This window comes from Strix uralensis, chromosome 9 (assembly GCF_047716275.1).
Source record: "Strix uralensis isolate ZFMK-TIS-50842 chromosome 9, bStrUra1, whole genome shotgun sequence".
NCBI classification, from domain to species: domain Eukaryota; kingdom Metazoa; phylum Chordata; class Aves; order Strigiformes; family Strigidae; genus Strix; species Strix uralensis.
The window spans coordinates 28,120,868-28,136,668 of NC_133980.1; the positions used below are offsets into that span (position 1 = coordinate 28,120,868).

General features: G+C 41.3%; 1 protein-coding gene across 4 annotated transcripts in view; it reads left to right on the forward strand.

The window, feature by feature from the left end:
• VPS8 (VPS8 subunit of CORVET complex) overlaps positions 1-15,801 on the forward strand; it is an 86,198-nt gene that overhangs the window by 45,681 nt on the left and 24,716 nt on the right. For all 4 annotated transcript variants that reach the window (XM_074877949.1, XM_074877947.1, XM_074877948.1 and 1 more), the window contains 10 exons: positions 395-451; positions 862-944; positions 2,371-2,455; positions 3,464-3,562; positions 7,120-7,209; positions 7,657-7,703; positions 12,652-12,793; positions 13,503-13,592; positions 14,069-14,111; positions 14,885-14,988. In XM_074877949.1, coding sequence (XP_074734050.1) covers positions 395-451; positions 862-944; positions 2,371-2,455; positions 3,464-3,562; positions 7,120-7,209; positions 7,657-7,703; positions 12,652-12,793; positions 13,503-13,592; positions 14,069-14,111; positions 14,885-14,988 — 840 coding nt within the window. The remainder of the gene's footprint in view (positions 1-394; positions 452-861; positions 945-2,370; positions 2,456-3,463; positions 3,563-7,119; positions 7,210-7,656; positions 7,704-12,651; positions 12,794-13,502; positions 13,593-14,068; positions 14,112-14,884; positions 14,989-15,801) is intronic.

Genomic DNA, 15,801 nt, shown 5'->3' on the forward strand with positions numbered 1-15,801 from the left:
GACATGATTTCCTGGGAGAGATGGCACAGTCCAGGAGAGAAATCGAGAGGGTCAGTGTAGTGGTTCTAGCTGTTTGGTGTGTAGTCCAAGGCAGGGCCATGGGGTTCCCTGAATTCTTCCATAGTCCCTGGGTTCCCAAATGTTTGGTTCTAGATCCTGGTGCAGAGTCACAGGTTTCCCTCCCTGGAGTCTTTCAGCAGTTCTTAGTTACTCCAGTATTCTTAAGTGACCTTAGTGACAGGACCAAGCAGAGAGTACCTCACATGAATAAATTGCACCGTTGTGTCCTGATTTGCCGTTGGCATTACTGGTGCTCACAGTCTGCTTATTAGGTTTATGCTAACAGCTATGCTAACTAGGCCTAACTCATGGTAACTTCTGCACCCTTGCACAGGTCCTTGAATTTCTGTGCAGTCCGGATGATGACTCCCGCCATTCGGAGAGGCAGCAGGTAATAGCCTTCAAGAGAACATTTCTTTAAGGTATGACCAGAGTGTAGAGCAGAGCTCAGCCTCCTTGGGAGCGATGTTGGCTGGAGGTCACGTGCCAAAGCAGACACCTAGCATAAGAATGGTGGCCAACGTGGAAGAATAGGGCAGTGCTGTACACAGCAGGAGTGAGGGAGGATTCTACCACAGCATTGCCTGCAGGAGAGGTTTGACAGCAGTAAGAACAGAGGCAGGAAAGTCCTGGATAAGTGCATGACCTTCATAAGTAATGGACAATCAATTAAAAGAAAGAATCTGTAAAATAAACCCTGTGTTAATACAAAGTTTAATGGAGCAAGAGCAGTGTACTTTTAATGGCACTGGCTGCCCAGCTGCTACTGCAATATAAATAACTGGTCTTCAATACCTGCAGGTCCTCTTAGAATTGCTCCAGGCAGGAGGGATAGTGCAGTTTGAAGAGAGTCGTCTTATCCAAATGGCAGAAAAAGCTGAATTGTAAGTTGCTGTGTACAATATATGAATACTGCTTTTTAAGTCTTATGTATGATATTTAAATACTGCCTTTAAATCTCCTCCAGAGCTTTTTTCCTCCACATTTCTTGTTCCTGCTTTGCAGCTGTGTTTGGGTTTATTTTCCCTATGCATTCACATATGCTTCACTTAATATGTTCATATTTAGCCCCAGTCTTTCTGTCTTATCTCTACTGGGTGTTGTTACAGAAAGCATTGTTAAGATAAGAGGGGGTGGAGCTGTGGAAACCCTTCAGCATGAAATCCTGTGGGGCTTGATGAGTTTTGGCACTTCCTATCCCAGACCCCAGGCTTTGTTCAAAGGTATAGTGGTATATTTGAATGCTCTGCCACTTGACAGATGGAGATGACTCGTTGGGGTGAGACCCACAGGTGGATTTAAAAGCACGAAGGGGTCTGAAGCCACCCCCATGGTACTCATTTTAGAATTGAGTAGGAGAAACAAACACAGTGTCTGGAAAGGCTAAAAATTTCCACTATTGCCTTTACATGCTTTATGCTTCCAGAAGGAGTCTGTCATGCCTGAACAGAGCCAGCCAGGGAGGGCATCTTCATCCAGGTCTTGACTTTGGATGTTGTGTGAATTAATCCACCACGCTACAAAGGACCAGAGGGATAGAAGCGCAGTGGCGGGGTCTGCCATGCCTGTTTTCCTGTGTGTCCTAGAAGGATTTAACCAAATTTTTCAGACTCAAGAAATGCATTTTTTTTCTCCTTGCTTCAGAGAGTTTGGCTGCCAGAACCACCAGCTCAGCCACTTCCATCACAACTAGAAGACCTATAGTGTAATGTTATTTAGCACACTTTTCATTTGTTTTGCCTCAGTTACATCTGTTTTTATCTAAAGTCTCAAAATATTTAAGATGTTTATTAAAATTTGAAGGTAGGAAGCTGTGTCATAATACATTATTGAGTCATATTAAGCCTATTTCTTCAAATTAGTATTGTGGATTGTCCTAGCCTAGAGCTGAGTGTGTTATGGAAATAAGGAAGATGATCTATGAACAGAAACCCAATTTCTTTAAGGATTTTTGTCCTCTGTCCCTTGTGAATGTATGAAACTTGATTTCTTTAAGGATTTTTGTCCTCTGTCCCTTGCCTCTCACCTTAGTAACTCTGGTTTTCTCTGTTCTGTATGATAACTTCCCCAAAAGAGGGAGGTTGATAGGCTGATTGGTCTGTGGCTGGTACCAAGTGGCATATGTATACTGGAGCCACTCAACCTGCGTGCTGAAAACCCTAATGTAAGATACTTCCAAATGCTTTTTGTAAAACATCCTGTATTTTCTTTTGAGTGCTGTCAAACTGTGCTGGATCTGAGCTTCCTACCTCCGTTCTGCTGACTCAGCTGAGTGTGTTTTCCTAATGTGGAAAGTATTTTTCATTTTAGCTATCAGATTTGCGAGTTCATGTATGAACGAGAGCTTCGCTATGACAAGATAATTGGCTGTTACCTGCGTGACCCAGTGAGAAAAGTGAGTAAATCTGGTACTTCTGGCTTGTCTTCTTCATAGCAGTGCAGCCTGTCCTGCTGGCAGTAGTGTGAATGGGCACAACAGCCCTGCTCTTCTGTCGTGCTTCTTGATCTTAAAAAGTGTCCTCCTTTACAGTTGAGTTTTCTTACAGTCAAGGCTTTTTGTGCTTCTGTGTGTGTTGGAGAGGAGTTGATCTTTTTAAGGCTTCAGAGTTTTTTGTTTCTTTTTAAACAATGCTAATACATAAAACCTGAGTGCAAGGTGGGAGTTTTTGCAAATGTTGCTAACTGCAGTACTTTGTTTCTGCCGTCAGTACCCTCTTTTCTCCCCCTGGATAGAGCCTCTCTGCCCTTACTATCTCTTTGCAATTAGCTTTTGCGTGTCTATAAGTTGTATATCTGCCACAGTTTTTGAGGTATTCTCTTCCCTGCCACCAACAGAAGTTGGGAGGAGAGTCTGGCAAATGTGATCTCACCAGCTCCTTATGAAACCACTATGCTGAAAGTTGTGTGGGTGAAGGAGTCAGAAGAGATACATTGTGATAGTGAGATGGTCAAAAAATGTGGTACGCTGAGGACAGTGCAGGAGAACCTGGGAGAGAGGCTAATGTTGAAGAGGAATTCAGGAATATGCTGGGAAAACTGACCTACTCTCTGGTAGAGCACTTTTCTCTGCCTGTCCTCCTAGCTAAAGAGTGATGTCCTGTCCTTTTTCCCTGTGAGCAAGAGGGGGACATTGCTAATAGTGGAGGAACAATTCTCTCGGACTTCAGTGCTTAACATGTTTAGCATCAACTCTGTTCCTCTTGGCTTTTTTTCCTTGCAGTTCTTCAGGAACTATTTAGGGACATATAATCTCACCTGCAGATAACTTATCCTGACTTGCTAAGAGAGGACTGGCCCTGAGGTCATCCTAAGACTGTTTGAAATGCTCTTCCTTCCCAAAATCTAACGCTGCCTGTGGTGCTGCAGAACATACTTATACCATTTATGGTTTTATGCCTTACAGGAAGAAGTTTTCAACTATATTCACAACATCCTGTCCATGCCTGGCTACAGTGCTGAAGAAAAGCATTCGGTGTGGCAGAAAGCTTTGGAACATATAGAGGTACAGTGTATCCTAAACCCGTGGTACCTCAGCTACTGCTGACTCCTGTTGGATCTGTCTAGTGCTGTTCTGTAAGCAGAAGTGTCACAGTGTCGAATCACTGCTGTTTAGAAAGCTCTGACTTTAAGGTTTAGTAGTCTTGTACATTAATATAAGTGCATCCATTTGATTCAGACTGGCTTCCTTGGTTGCCTAGTTTCAAATATAGCTCTTTGGATAATGGGACTTTATCAGGGGTGATGGCTAGTGAGTGCTGTGTAGCAGGGAAGGGATCCATTAGCAGGTCTTTCATCTCCTGAGCATATAGCAGCAAGGTCAGGACATTGACATCACTGACTTCACAGTCTGTGGTATCAAATTCCTGATCTTACAATGATAATAACATTCAGTCTTGGTACCCTGGCACTTCTGACCTGTGGGAAGATGGGGTCATGACTTCTACTGTAAGACGCAGACTGTTGCTAGACTTCTCTAGATAATTTTTCCCATCTCTTCAATCTCTCCTTGCTTCAGGGGATGGAGATGTGTCTGAAATAATTGTTCAGTCAGTAGACATGAGGAATCCATAATATCTCTAGTTCCTGTAAGGTGGTGTCAGCCCCCTCTGGGGTGATCTGGAGATAAGCCAGGAAAATAACTCTGTCTATAAAACAAGCAGTCATGCACTTACCCAGACTACTTAGCAGAAAATGGCCAGAGAAGTCTGAATCCTGTGTGGTGGACAAAAAAGTACTAGGTACAGTTGAAAGGTACAGAATTATTTTAGTCTCTACCAGCATCTGCAAGTAGTGCGTGACTAATGAGAAAATGGACCAAGGGAGAGAATGATTCAAAAGACAATAAACAAAGAAATCCTGTGAATCCAGCTGTATGACATGCAGCTCGCTGAGCTCACGCCCACTCTCCAGATGCACTTTCAGACTCTATGGGGATTAGTGGTGGTGGTGGTTGTGCTGTGGCTGAGCAGGCCTGGCTCACTGCTACCTCATCAGAGCAACCGTGGTTCCACGGTGGGCCTTCCAAGCTAGCAAACTGCCATCTACTGTGCTGCTTCTTTGTGTCTGCTTCATTCTTCTCCTACTGCATCCCTTGTCTCTGCTTGTATTGGTATATACAGCCCAAATTGTTTGGCATTCTGAGTGAGTCAGCCTCCCTCTGTAAGCCTTATTTTGTGTCTGTCAAGTCACAGGTAGGTCTCCTGGTTGGCTCTCTTCAGCCTGAGGGCTTTACAATTGCTGTTCCATGCTTGGGTGTCTCGGGGCAAATCAGGAATGGCCTGGGTTGCCCTTCCTGATGTTTCTCATTGTGTTGTACTGGTTTTGATAAGCTTGTCGTAGGCCAAGACTGCTGGCTTTTCATATTGTGTTGTTTGGTTTTGTTTTCTCAGTCTGAAGTCACTTCTTGATTATTGTACAGTGCCCAACTTGTTGGAGCTGCGTACTTTTCTGAAGTTGACAAACAACAGGAAATATTCTTCTCAACTTGTCCGTGGCCATCCTTAAAAACAGGGTTTCTTGCACTGTTCTATCAGCCTTGTAGATAAGAGCCAGCTGCTTTTACCTATGCTTTTTGCAGCTTCCTCAAAAAGCAGTTGGGCAGATGATCGGTTCTGTAGGTCACCTTTCTTGGGTGCTGCCCCTGAGGTCAACTTCCTCTTTCCTTTTGGCATCTTCTATTTCCCAGGATTGGTGAACAGTATATATAATTTTGTGTGGTTTAGCAGCTTATTGGCAGCTGTGGGCTTTCGTTCTCTTCCATTCCATTAATCCTGCTCTCAGACATTCAGAAGACTTAAAATAGTAAATAACATTTTACTAGGGTGGTGCTGCGATTTCAGGTCTTTGAACAGCTGTCCTTTCATCTGCCAAGGTATGAAAGTAGCAAACCAGCCTCTTCGGTTGAAACTAGCAGCGTCTAGAGAGGCTTTCTTGGTGACCGTATGACAGAAAGTGAGGTTTCTGATCAGTGCCACTTCATATTTTCTCCATCATCCTACAGAGCGGTTGTTCCTTGATGTTTATCTCAAAAATAAAGCCTAAGGCTTCTCTTCAGTCACAGTGCTGTTTGTTGTGGTCACTTTCTGTCCTCAGATCCACATACCTTGTGTCAGTACTGTCTCCTCAAGGGCTGTCTGCCTAAGAAGTACCATGTTTGCAAATTGTTCAAACCTGGGCGAGGATGAAAACCCAAGCCCAAAACCTTTTGCTTGGGGGTAGGTCACATCGATTCAAGAGCTGCAGCTAGTTAGAGGGAGGCTGGGCCATCTCCCTCCAGCCAGTCAGTCCTATCTTCAGCAGTCCTGAAGACTCCCAGGGAGGATTTGTCCAGAGAGAAACAAATTAAGGCAATCACACTACATCCCTTCTGCACTCCTCTGCACTGTTGTGGTTAAGGTCTTCTGGGTCCTTTGCATTCACTGGGCTTGTGAGATGAAGGGGTCGTGCTCCTGAGTGCTGGGGAAGCAACTAAGAGCTGTGGCCCATGCAGTGAAACTGCAGGGTCAAACACTGCAGAGCTTATTTACCTACAGTATGGTAGGCAAATTTTGCTTTGGGAACTTCACAAAACGCATGTTCTATGATAGCTCTTCTTTAAAGGGCTTGTGAAGTAGTCACACTCTTCCTTGTTACTTCCTTTGTTCCCTTCGCCCTGGTCTGTTGGCTGAATTTGGTGGCTGCTACATCTGTCTGGAGACCAAGATAGTGCTAAGTAACTTTTTCAGATTATTTTTTTTCTTCCAGATGTATGTTTATGAAATTTTTCTTTCTTTACCACTGTAACAGTTGTTTTTGTTTAGTAAAGCAATATTTTCTCCTTTGTAGGCTTAGCAGGGGCTTTTGGGAAGGGTTACCAGGTACCCAATTTTGGTTTGGAGCAGTTGCTTCTCATTTATTTGGAATCATTAGGAGCAGAACACTCATGTTCTGGATTGTGTGAACTTGTATGATATGAAGCCTCTTAGATCATGCTCGAGAGGAGGCAAACCCACAGGCATCTAAAAGATTTTTTTCTTTCTTTTATTACAATAAAAAAATAGCTTAGAGTTTTTTCACGTCTGGACAGGTATCAGTTACAGTTAACGCTTACAGGAAACCTGCTTTTAAGCCTCTGGCTCAGTTCAGTTCAAGGCAGTTAAACACTGTTTTCATTTGACTGAGAAATTCCCTAGGGTCAGGTGAGGGCTTTAATTCCTCTCTACTGCTGGCTCCTAGTTGACACTGGGAATGTCTTGTTAGCAGGGGGTAAAGGGCGGTTGTCAGAAAACCTGATGAATAATTTCCTCACCTGAGGACTGAGATGTGGTCTCATTGGTGTGAAGAGTTTTGCATTCTTACAAGGCTTGTTGAGTAGTAAAATTATCGACGTTCAAAAATACCTTTTTACACACTACCCTTGTAATTTTATTCAAAATCACTTTTTGTGATGGTGCTCATCATCTTTGCCTAGATGAAATCTGTAAAATGGAGTTACAATATGAATGGAGTTGGTGATACTGCATAATTATACTGCCTATGAAATGAAAAGTAATTATTTTTCTTGTGTTTCCCTCTTCACAGGAGTTGCTGTTGCTGAGCCCGTGTAAAGCAGCTGACTTGGTAGCCATTCACTTCAGTGAGCAGATTGAGAGCATCATTACAAACCTTCAGGTAAAGTGTCAAACTTCATTGATGTTGGTGCTTCTTTACGGCGGGGTTGCCATTCTTGTAAGAAATGATTGCTAAGAGTAATGGTAAGTTGTCACTGTGTCATAAACAGAAGAAAAAGAGCTTGACAGCTGCTCAGCAGCGAGAATTGGTACATTTAAATTATTTGGCCTGTCCGCAGAGTTCTGGCTGTAAAATGTATGATCTCTGAGTTGCTGGTTGTATCACTTGCTAGTGCAGTTTTTAGTTTGGAATTCAGCACTCACAGATCAGACAGAGCTGTTGTCAGCAAACATTTCCTCTGAGTTTTTATGCCAGGTAAATGCCTAAACCAACTTCTTCAGCAGGTACCAGCTGTGAACAGTATTTTCTTCAATGCACATAGCAGGAATCACTGGTTTATAGCAGATTATCTCATATAGTAATACTCTGTCTCCTCCTGTTGTACAGGACCAGTTCTTACTCTTTCAGTTTCTGAGGAGTCTCCTTGATCCAAGGTATGTAAGAGAATTGGACTGTTTACAAACTACAGCTTGAAAACATGGGTTAAAATAAATTCCTTTGAAACAGCATATCAAGAGACAGCCTACAGCCAAGATTAGGGTTTAGGAAAGATGACTTGCTCTTCCAACCACCCAAAGAGGAGAAGGATAGCCCATAAGTACCAGCGTTCTGGGGAGTATCCTTTAGCAGAGCCCTTGCCGGCTTCCTAACTGGGAAGTGGTGTGGGTTCCAGTATGTGTGCTGTGAGGTCTCCCCCCATGCTGGTGGCAGTTTGCGCATTGCTGTAACAGCTTCTTTGAGAAGGCTGTGAAATGGTTACCCTGTGACTGAAACTGCCATTTCTCTTCTCAGAAATGGCAGTTTCTGTTCTCAACCCACCAGTCTGACTACTTGACCAAGGTGCCAAAGTTTAACATAAATAGAAAAGCATTTTGGTCTATTGGCATTTTTCATTTCTAATTTATTTCAGAATTGCTGCCATATTTCACTGCAAACTTGTCTTTAACTACTTGCTTGCTCCATCTGCTCATGTTCTTTCAGTATTTCAGCACTGAGTGTTCTCTTTCTGTTGAATCCGTTTCAAATGCTACAAAACCTTGATTTTATTTATTTATTTAGTAAGACATATATGCACAGCCCCAATTGCCTTCAAGCAGTTGTTAATGCAGTTAAAGGAGAGATCTTATTTTGTCAATTAGCTACAAATTAATTGTGCTTTATGAGGAGGAGGAGTAGGTAAAGGTAATATTATATACATTAAAGTGTTAATGTTTCTGTCCTTGCTGAAGTGGAATAAAAAGCATGCTTTGGAAGCTAGAACCTGGAATTAATCACTTTTTGGGTTTTGTTAGGATGTAAATTAAAAAAAAAAGACACATTTTGATATTTCCTGAGTTTTACAGCCCTGTTTGTATGGAAGATGTTAACTTCCACTCCTATTGTTTTCTTAGAAGTCAAAATAAAATTTTGCCAAAAAAAAAAATCTTGGTTGTGTTTTATAGGAGAGAAATTAAATGATTTAGTTAATAAATGAATAATTTAAAAAAATAATAGTAGTTAAGTAGAAACGATACCTAGCTGGATGTTAAGTAGGACTTTGTTTATTCTGTGATCTCACTCGCAGCAAGAGAGAACCAGTGAAGGTAGTAATTAACCTGGATTTTAATATTATGCATAGAGTGGCTTCCATAATCTCTGAGTAATAAACGTATCTAATTTAACTCTACCATAATTAGAGCTAAATACAACCATTTCTCATGTAGTTACCTTCTAATCAAAAACAACACATGATGTGTTCAAGCCGGTAATAGGAAGCAACTTTCTATATCTGATCTTTCAAAAGATCTCTGCTTTTCCCTCCAAGGCGGATGTTCAGGAGGGTGCGTTAGGCCACGTGCTCGTCTTGCTGTGCCGTGTGTGCCCTGGGAAGGTTTATGAACAGTTCCTTTTCCCTCTGTGTTCCAAAGTCCACCAGTTTTCTGCAGTGCAGTAAGATGTTCAGCACACCAAGTAATGAAGACAAGCCACATACTGACTGGATTGTAGCTGCCAGAATACTCAGTAATCAAAAGATAAGTGGGAGGGTTATACAGAAGAGTGAACAAAATACTAAGTGCTTTGGATTCGCATGTGGCAGTGACTGACCGTAAAGCAGAAGGTCTGGAAGCCCAAGGTTTTAACCTATCATTATTAAACTATGTTGTCAGTAGAAAGTGTTCCATAGAGATCCTAGATTGCTGGAGGTTTGTTTGTTTTGTGTTTTTTTTTTTTTTTTAAATAATGTTCAAGGTCCTGTGGTCTATTTTCAGTGTTATGAGGTTGTCTGCTTCTAAGACCTATTGCAATGAGCTGAACTGTATCCTGAGAGAGGTGGGGAAGGAGGGAGAAATCTGCAGCTATACCTATACTTTGTAGTCTATCTATGCATCAAATAGTGATTAGGTTCTTCTGAAAACATCTGTCTCTTTCAGTCAATCTAAATGTTTATATGCTTTTTGAACAAAATTCTTATTCAAATAAAGACTCTTAGAGCAGTAAATGAGCTTTTAATGTCTCGAATACAAATGATTGCTTGATCGTAGAGGGACAAGACTCATCACGCTAGTATAACTATCCTAGTTGTGGTAGAATTGCATTAGGGATTAATTTGGCCCATTTAATTTAGCTAGAGATTTATTTTAAAGGAGGTGGAAGGGGGAAGGGAGGAAATAGGGTTAACAAATTGCCTGGGGAAATTAAAACCAAATGTCTGTATGTTTGTATCTTATAAGCAGCCACAGAAAACAGAATGTAGCCTGTATTGCTCAGCTCATTAATCACAGCCTTTGCTACATTTCCATTTTAAACTCTTAAGTTTTTTCTCCTCTAAAAAAAACAAAGCACTGAAGCATGTCTGTTTGCAGTATGTGTATTATACCAACAATATTAACTTATTTAGCAACACAGTGTTCTGGGTCCATAAAGATATTAACAGATACCTAAACTTTTAGGTTCTGTTACAATGACTCTTCTCACTGACCAGCTGCCCATGACACTTGCAAGGCTCACTTGTGCCAGTTTTTGTGAGAAACCAGTGATTATCTCTTCCTTTTAGGAAAGAGCATGTAAAGTACTGCAGGGGAGATGTTTGGCATGGTTGTACTGAAGATGAACATAATCACGTTGACCTGAGCAGGACCTGCAAATCTCAAGACTGTTGCTTAATTTTTAACATTATGAAAATCCAGCTTTCTTTCCATTCTCTGTTCTCTGCATTTCTTGAGTGAAAAGGTTAAGAAAAAGGTCAGCTTGCTCTGAAGTCATGAATACTAGGTGCCAGAGTTATTTCCAGACTAGAAGTTTGTTCTCGTACTAAAAATGTACAACTTGCCATTTCCCCCATTTTGGTAGGCAGAGATCATTTTAGATAGAAAGTGCTTCTTTATTTTAGTCTAGTTGCAAAAAGAATAGAACACTCACTCCCTTACAGGCATTGGGGGACTTTGTGTTGTGGGAGGAGTAGATGGTGAATGCTGGAGGCCAGAGTTTAGGGTTCTTGTTTGGTCCTTCAAAAGCCCGCTCTTTATTTGATGTCAAAACGTAATAGCTTGACTACCAGTTTTTGTACAACTGTGTCCATACTTTGGGCTCTGTGAACAGTACCTACGTGAGGCTTTAATTTCTGGGCAAATATCATTTATAATCAAGTGATTGACATTGTAATCACAGTAAGCCTCTTCTGACTTGCTAGTGGCACAGTGTTCTCCTGGACTTTCTTGGATGATGATAATCCCATTAGCTCTTGTAGCTCCCAGGAACTATAGGATCATATTGTATATCGGACCTTTTCCATCCCATGGCTGTAGGGTTTGAGCATCAATGCATCTTCTCCTGAGTAGAAATTTCTGTTCAGAAAGGTAACAAAACTAAATGCATACCTTGATCTGTTTTCTTTCCTAGCAGGAGCTTCAGAACAGGTTTAAGAGCCCTGTTTCCTAGACAGGATAAACTCCTGCAGTTTCTCTGCATGATCCATCAGTCCTAGAACTGCCACATGAAGTTTAACCTACAGTGGTGGTGAACTGCTGCTCGTTTTGAAGGGTTGCAGGTGCTATATCTGTCTCTAGAAAAGTATCATCCATTCCATCCTAACTCATCTCTTGCTTCATGTTGTTCTTTTTAAAAACAAGATCAGTAGAAAACAGTCAGGACACAAGGACTGTCATGGGCACTGCATGCAATTCTGTTCTGTTTTTTCTCCCACATTAGGAGTTTACTTAATAATAAGCCAAGAGATTAGAAAATGGCCACCGCACAAACCACTGCAGTGCCAGCAGCTGCTGCTGGAAAGAAATTGGGGAAATCTTTTTTACAGGGACATATTTATTAAATAAGTTTAATTGTACTCTGAGCTTCACCTGCAGAAATTACCTCGGCTTGAATCAGAAGGGAAGCCCTAGTTAGGCCTCCTGAATGGCTCAGGCCAGGCAGCATTATCCACAGCCCTGCCCAGAAAGAGAAGTGTCAGGTCTGCACTGCTGAGTGCCCAACCATTATGGCAGTGTTGCTTGTGGAAGGTCAGAAGAGGTCAGGGAGATAATGAGGGCAGGAAGCACAGCAGAGGTTGTAGACTTTACCTACCTGTGTTGATTGAGCAGATCCCGTGCTGGGAGATGAGGCAGATGTCTTTGATTCCAGGTGAATATGGTTCTGTAGTGCTGCTGGTTGCAAAACCCTTGAGAGAGGATGCAGGTTTTGGCTGAACAGTATGCAGGGTCTGGTTTGAGACCTTACAGTTGGCTATCTGCTCTACCAATGACCATAAAGTGCACAGAGTTACTGCCTCTGCAAGAACAAAACCTAATTCACTGGTTTTTTTCTGTCTGAAAAGAGGAACCAAATAAAAATGGAGATGTTTCCCTAAAAGAAGTGTGATTTCATATCTCAGAGGTAGGTAAAAGGGATCATATTTAGCAGATGAAGCATCAAAATGTCATAAAGGAAGCCAAAGAAGAATTTCAGGAACAATAAGCAAGAAATAACAAAATATTTCTTCAAACACATGCAGAGAAATTCTATAGGGCAAATAGACAATGAGCATCTGAAAAGACCACTCAGAAGCCATAAGGTTTCACTGAAGAAATTAGGTGAGTTCTTTGTACCTCTTTACCATAGAATTGCTGAAGGTGTGTCTGTGCCGGTATCCTTTTTCACAGGGGTCTTTGATAGTCTAATTTATACTGAGACATCAGTAGAATATGCTGTGGAACAAATGAAATGCCTACTAACAGACCTGCAGCACCAGTAACTAGTAGAAACAGCATAATTTTTCTCTTAAAGCCAGATTTTTTACTTCTCTATTAAGGATAAAACACAACACACAATTGGATAAGAAACTCCTCTTTCCAACCAAACTTCTGGGCTAGAATTTGACTTGAGTCTCCTGTGCCTTTTGTATTCCAGAGAAGGCATTAACCAAGACCTGATACACTTACCACCCTGCATCACTGAGCAGTTCATTGAGCTGCTGTGTCAGTACAGCCCAGACCAGGTTCTGGAGACGCTCAAAGTTCTGGAATACTGCAGACTGGAAGAAACCATCCAGGTAAGAAAGACATGTATAAGGACAGGGGCTAGGGGAAGCATTCAGATCAGCTCCTGCCTCTTTAAACTACTGTAAAAGTACTTTATCTTAGGTTGTGGATTAGTTCATGGATACTCTTCCAATCCATTTCTAACACTGTTTGTCCCCTTGAGCTGCTAATCTGCTTTCCTTCAGCATGTTTAGCTATATTTAATATATTGATTCTGAGTTTAGTCTCAGGGCTAATAAGAAAAAGGCCGTTAGTGCTCAGAAGCTACTGAGTAACTGCAGAATAGAGACTGGCTGTGTTAATGTTGATTAATATGTTGAAGGTATATGAAATCACAGGCCTGGGGTTTTTTGGAAAGCAACGCTGCCAAAATTTGACTAGCACTGGGAGAGCGACTATTTCTTCCCTTTATGAAAACTTTAACAATAATCCGTCCTTGAACTTGATTTATAGTTATGGGGTTTTTTTGTTTTGGTTTGGTTTTTTAAGGTTTTAATGCTGATGGTGGCAATAGTGCAAGATGAGAAATAAATGCAGCGTAGCTGGGAGTGGGGTGGGGAAGTAGGAGCGCTGTTCAGATGGGATAACACGCCTGTGAACACATGGAGACACAATCCTTTCCGACCATCTGGTCGTCATTGTCTTGTGGAGAAAACAAAGACTGGCAGATTTCTTAAGATAGACATTTACTTTGTGTTTTTTTTTTTTCTTTTAACTCAGATAACCCAGAAACACCAGCTCCATGAAGCTTCTTCATATTTACTGGAGAAGAAGGGAGATATCCATGGTGCCTTTTTGGTTATGCTTGAGGTACAGTACACTGAAATCCTGAATGTGGCGTTTTTTGCTGTGCCAGCATGGCATGACATGCCATCAGCATGATGGCCTATGTTAAGGTTTGATATTGTTATTGCTTCTTAATTTGTTTCCCACTAGAATCCATGGAAGCATTTCTCTTCTGTCAAATAGCAATATGTTGAGTTGTCTGCAGACTCAGCAGATATTTTTCTGGCATGTCTTCAAATATCTAGTAACTAATTTACTATTCACTAATGGACAGTAGCTATTATATAAATATATTTAATAGATGATGCTGAAATTTGTTTTTCTTAATCAAAAATCATCTTTCAGCTCCTGTTTTCCTTTCCATATTTGGAAAGACATTTATGGTACATTAGTCATACTGGGGAAGAAAATGAGGGTGAGCCGTTGTAACCGTATCTTTTAAAAACACCTCTGTCAAGATTCTGCAAGTTTTCTGTTCTGAGTTCTCTCTTTTGTTTCAGCGATTGCAGAGCAAGTTGCTGATGCTTACACAAGATGATGAAAGTAAGAGTTATCAAGTTGAATTCTCTTTTCTGTTAAAAAGAGATAAACACAAAAATGTAAAGTACATATGCCTGACACCTGGCATAATGAGATCCGATTTCGGGTTTTTTAGGTATTGCAGTGACATTTTTCTAACTTATATTCGCGTGGCTGTGGTTGTTATTCTGCTGACACTTCCTTACTTTGTTACTGATCTTGCTAGAAATCCAGAACAAGCTGTGATGGATGTTTTTTCTGTGTGGTGTGTATGGTCAGCTGCCCTGTTAGCTTTTTTGATTGTGACTGGTACTCTTGCTGGCTTACCAGATATGTTTCCTAAGTTAGAATCCGCTCAGACTCATTACTGAGCTTTAGCAGGCATTATATGTGAACAGTGATGAGAGACATCTGAAGTAGCTTTTTTTGAAGCAAACTTCTCAGAGAAGAAAGAATGTTCTGCCTACAGAAAATTAGTATATGCACAGGTGCACTGTTCACTAGCCCAGGGACTCATGGGCATCTAATTAAATGCAGTGCCCATATTTGTTTCTTAATTGTATCCTAAACCACAGCTACGATCTTCCTTATTTGATTACATGAAAAATTTTATATGCTCAATTTATTGTGCTATTCAGGAAAAGTGCCAAAAATCAGAACCCGTCTTTATAATTTAGTTGTTCACTGTAGTGAACAGACTTTAGATGAACAGCGTGATTTCATTTTGCAGAATGATTGGGTGTTAACATACCTAATAGTTTTTATAATTGCAATTTTTTTTTTCTGCCAAAACTTAGGCTCAGCTGAGCAACCCTTGCTGGAAAATATTGAAGATACCTTAATGAAAACAATTGGCCTTTGCCAGAGAAATTCACACAATTTAGACCAGCAACAGCGAGAGGTAAGGTAACAAAAAAATGTATCACTAAAATCAACAAAGGCCTCTGCATCTCCTGAAACTTTCTCTTCACATGCTTCTTCCTTTCCCCATCTATTGGATACTGATACGTCTCAAGCAGCCATTGTGTTCTTCTTGCAGTGGTTCAGGTTTTAGACCCACAGGAGAGAAACCCTCACTTGTAGGGGTGAAGCACAAAATAAAGTGCGTATTAGCAGTGAAGAAGCAGATGAGACAACATCCTTTCCCTCATTTTTAGCTCCAGTTGAGATTTTGGCTTGAATGTCGATCAGACACTAAAGAAGCATAGTAAGGTTTGAGCCAGGTTTATGGTGGCACAAAGCTGATGCTGCAGAATATTGCTGTTCTGAATATGTTCACAAATCCTGAATTTCATGTCAGCCTGGTCTTTGAGGGATGGAGACAATATGGCTGGCTTGAGCTCTTGCATAGAGAACTGGGTTTGCCTGCCTCCTTGTATTGAGGTTGCCTTTCCATTTTGTCAATGTCAGTGACAGAGAAGGGATCTTAACTCCTAAGATTATGCATAACTTATGCAACTGAACTGAAAACTGAGAACATTGCTCCCGTGTTTGAAGAGGTGGCGTTTCTGGAAGTTAAGAATGCTGTCACTTCTTCCAAGCACTGTCCAGTGTCTGAGGTGACCTGCTCAGTTTTTTCTCTTAAATGATTGTTTTGTGCAACAGATAGCTGCTGTGTTTTATTGAAGAGGTGTCTGCATGCACACCCTGAGTGCTTATGGCCCGCCTGCCTAATTGGATAGATTTGAGTTAGTGTTTGCACTCCCTCTCAGTC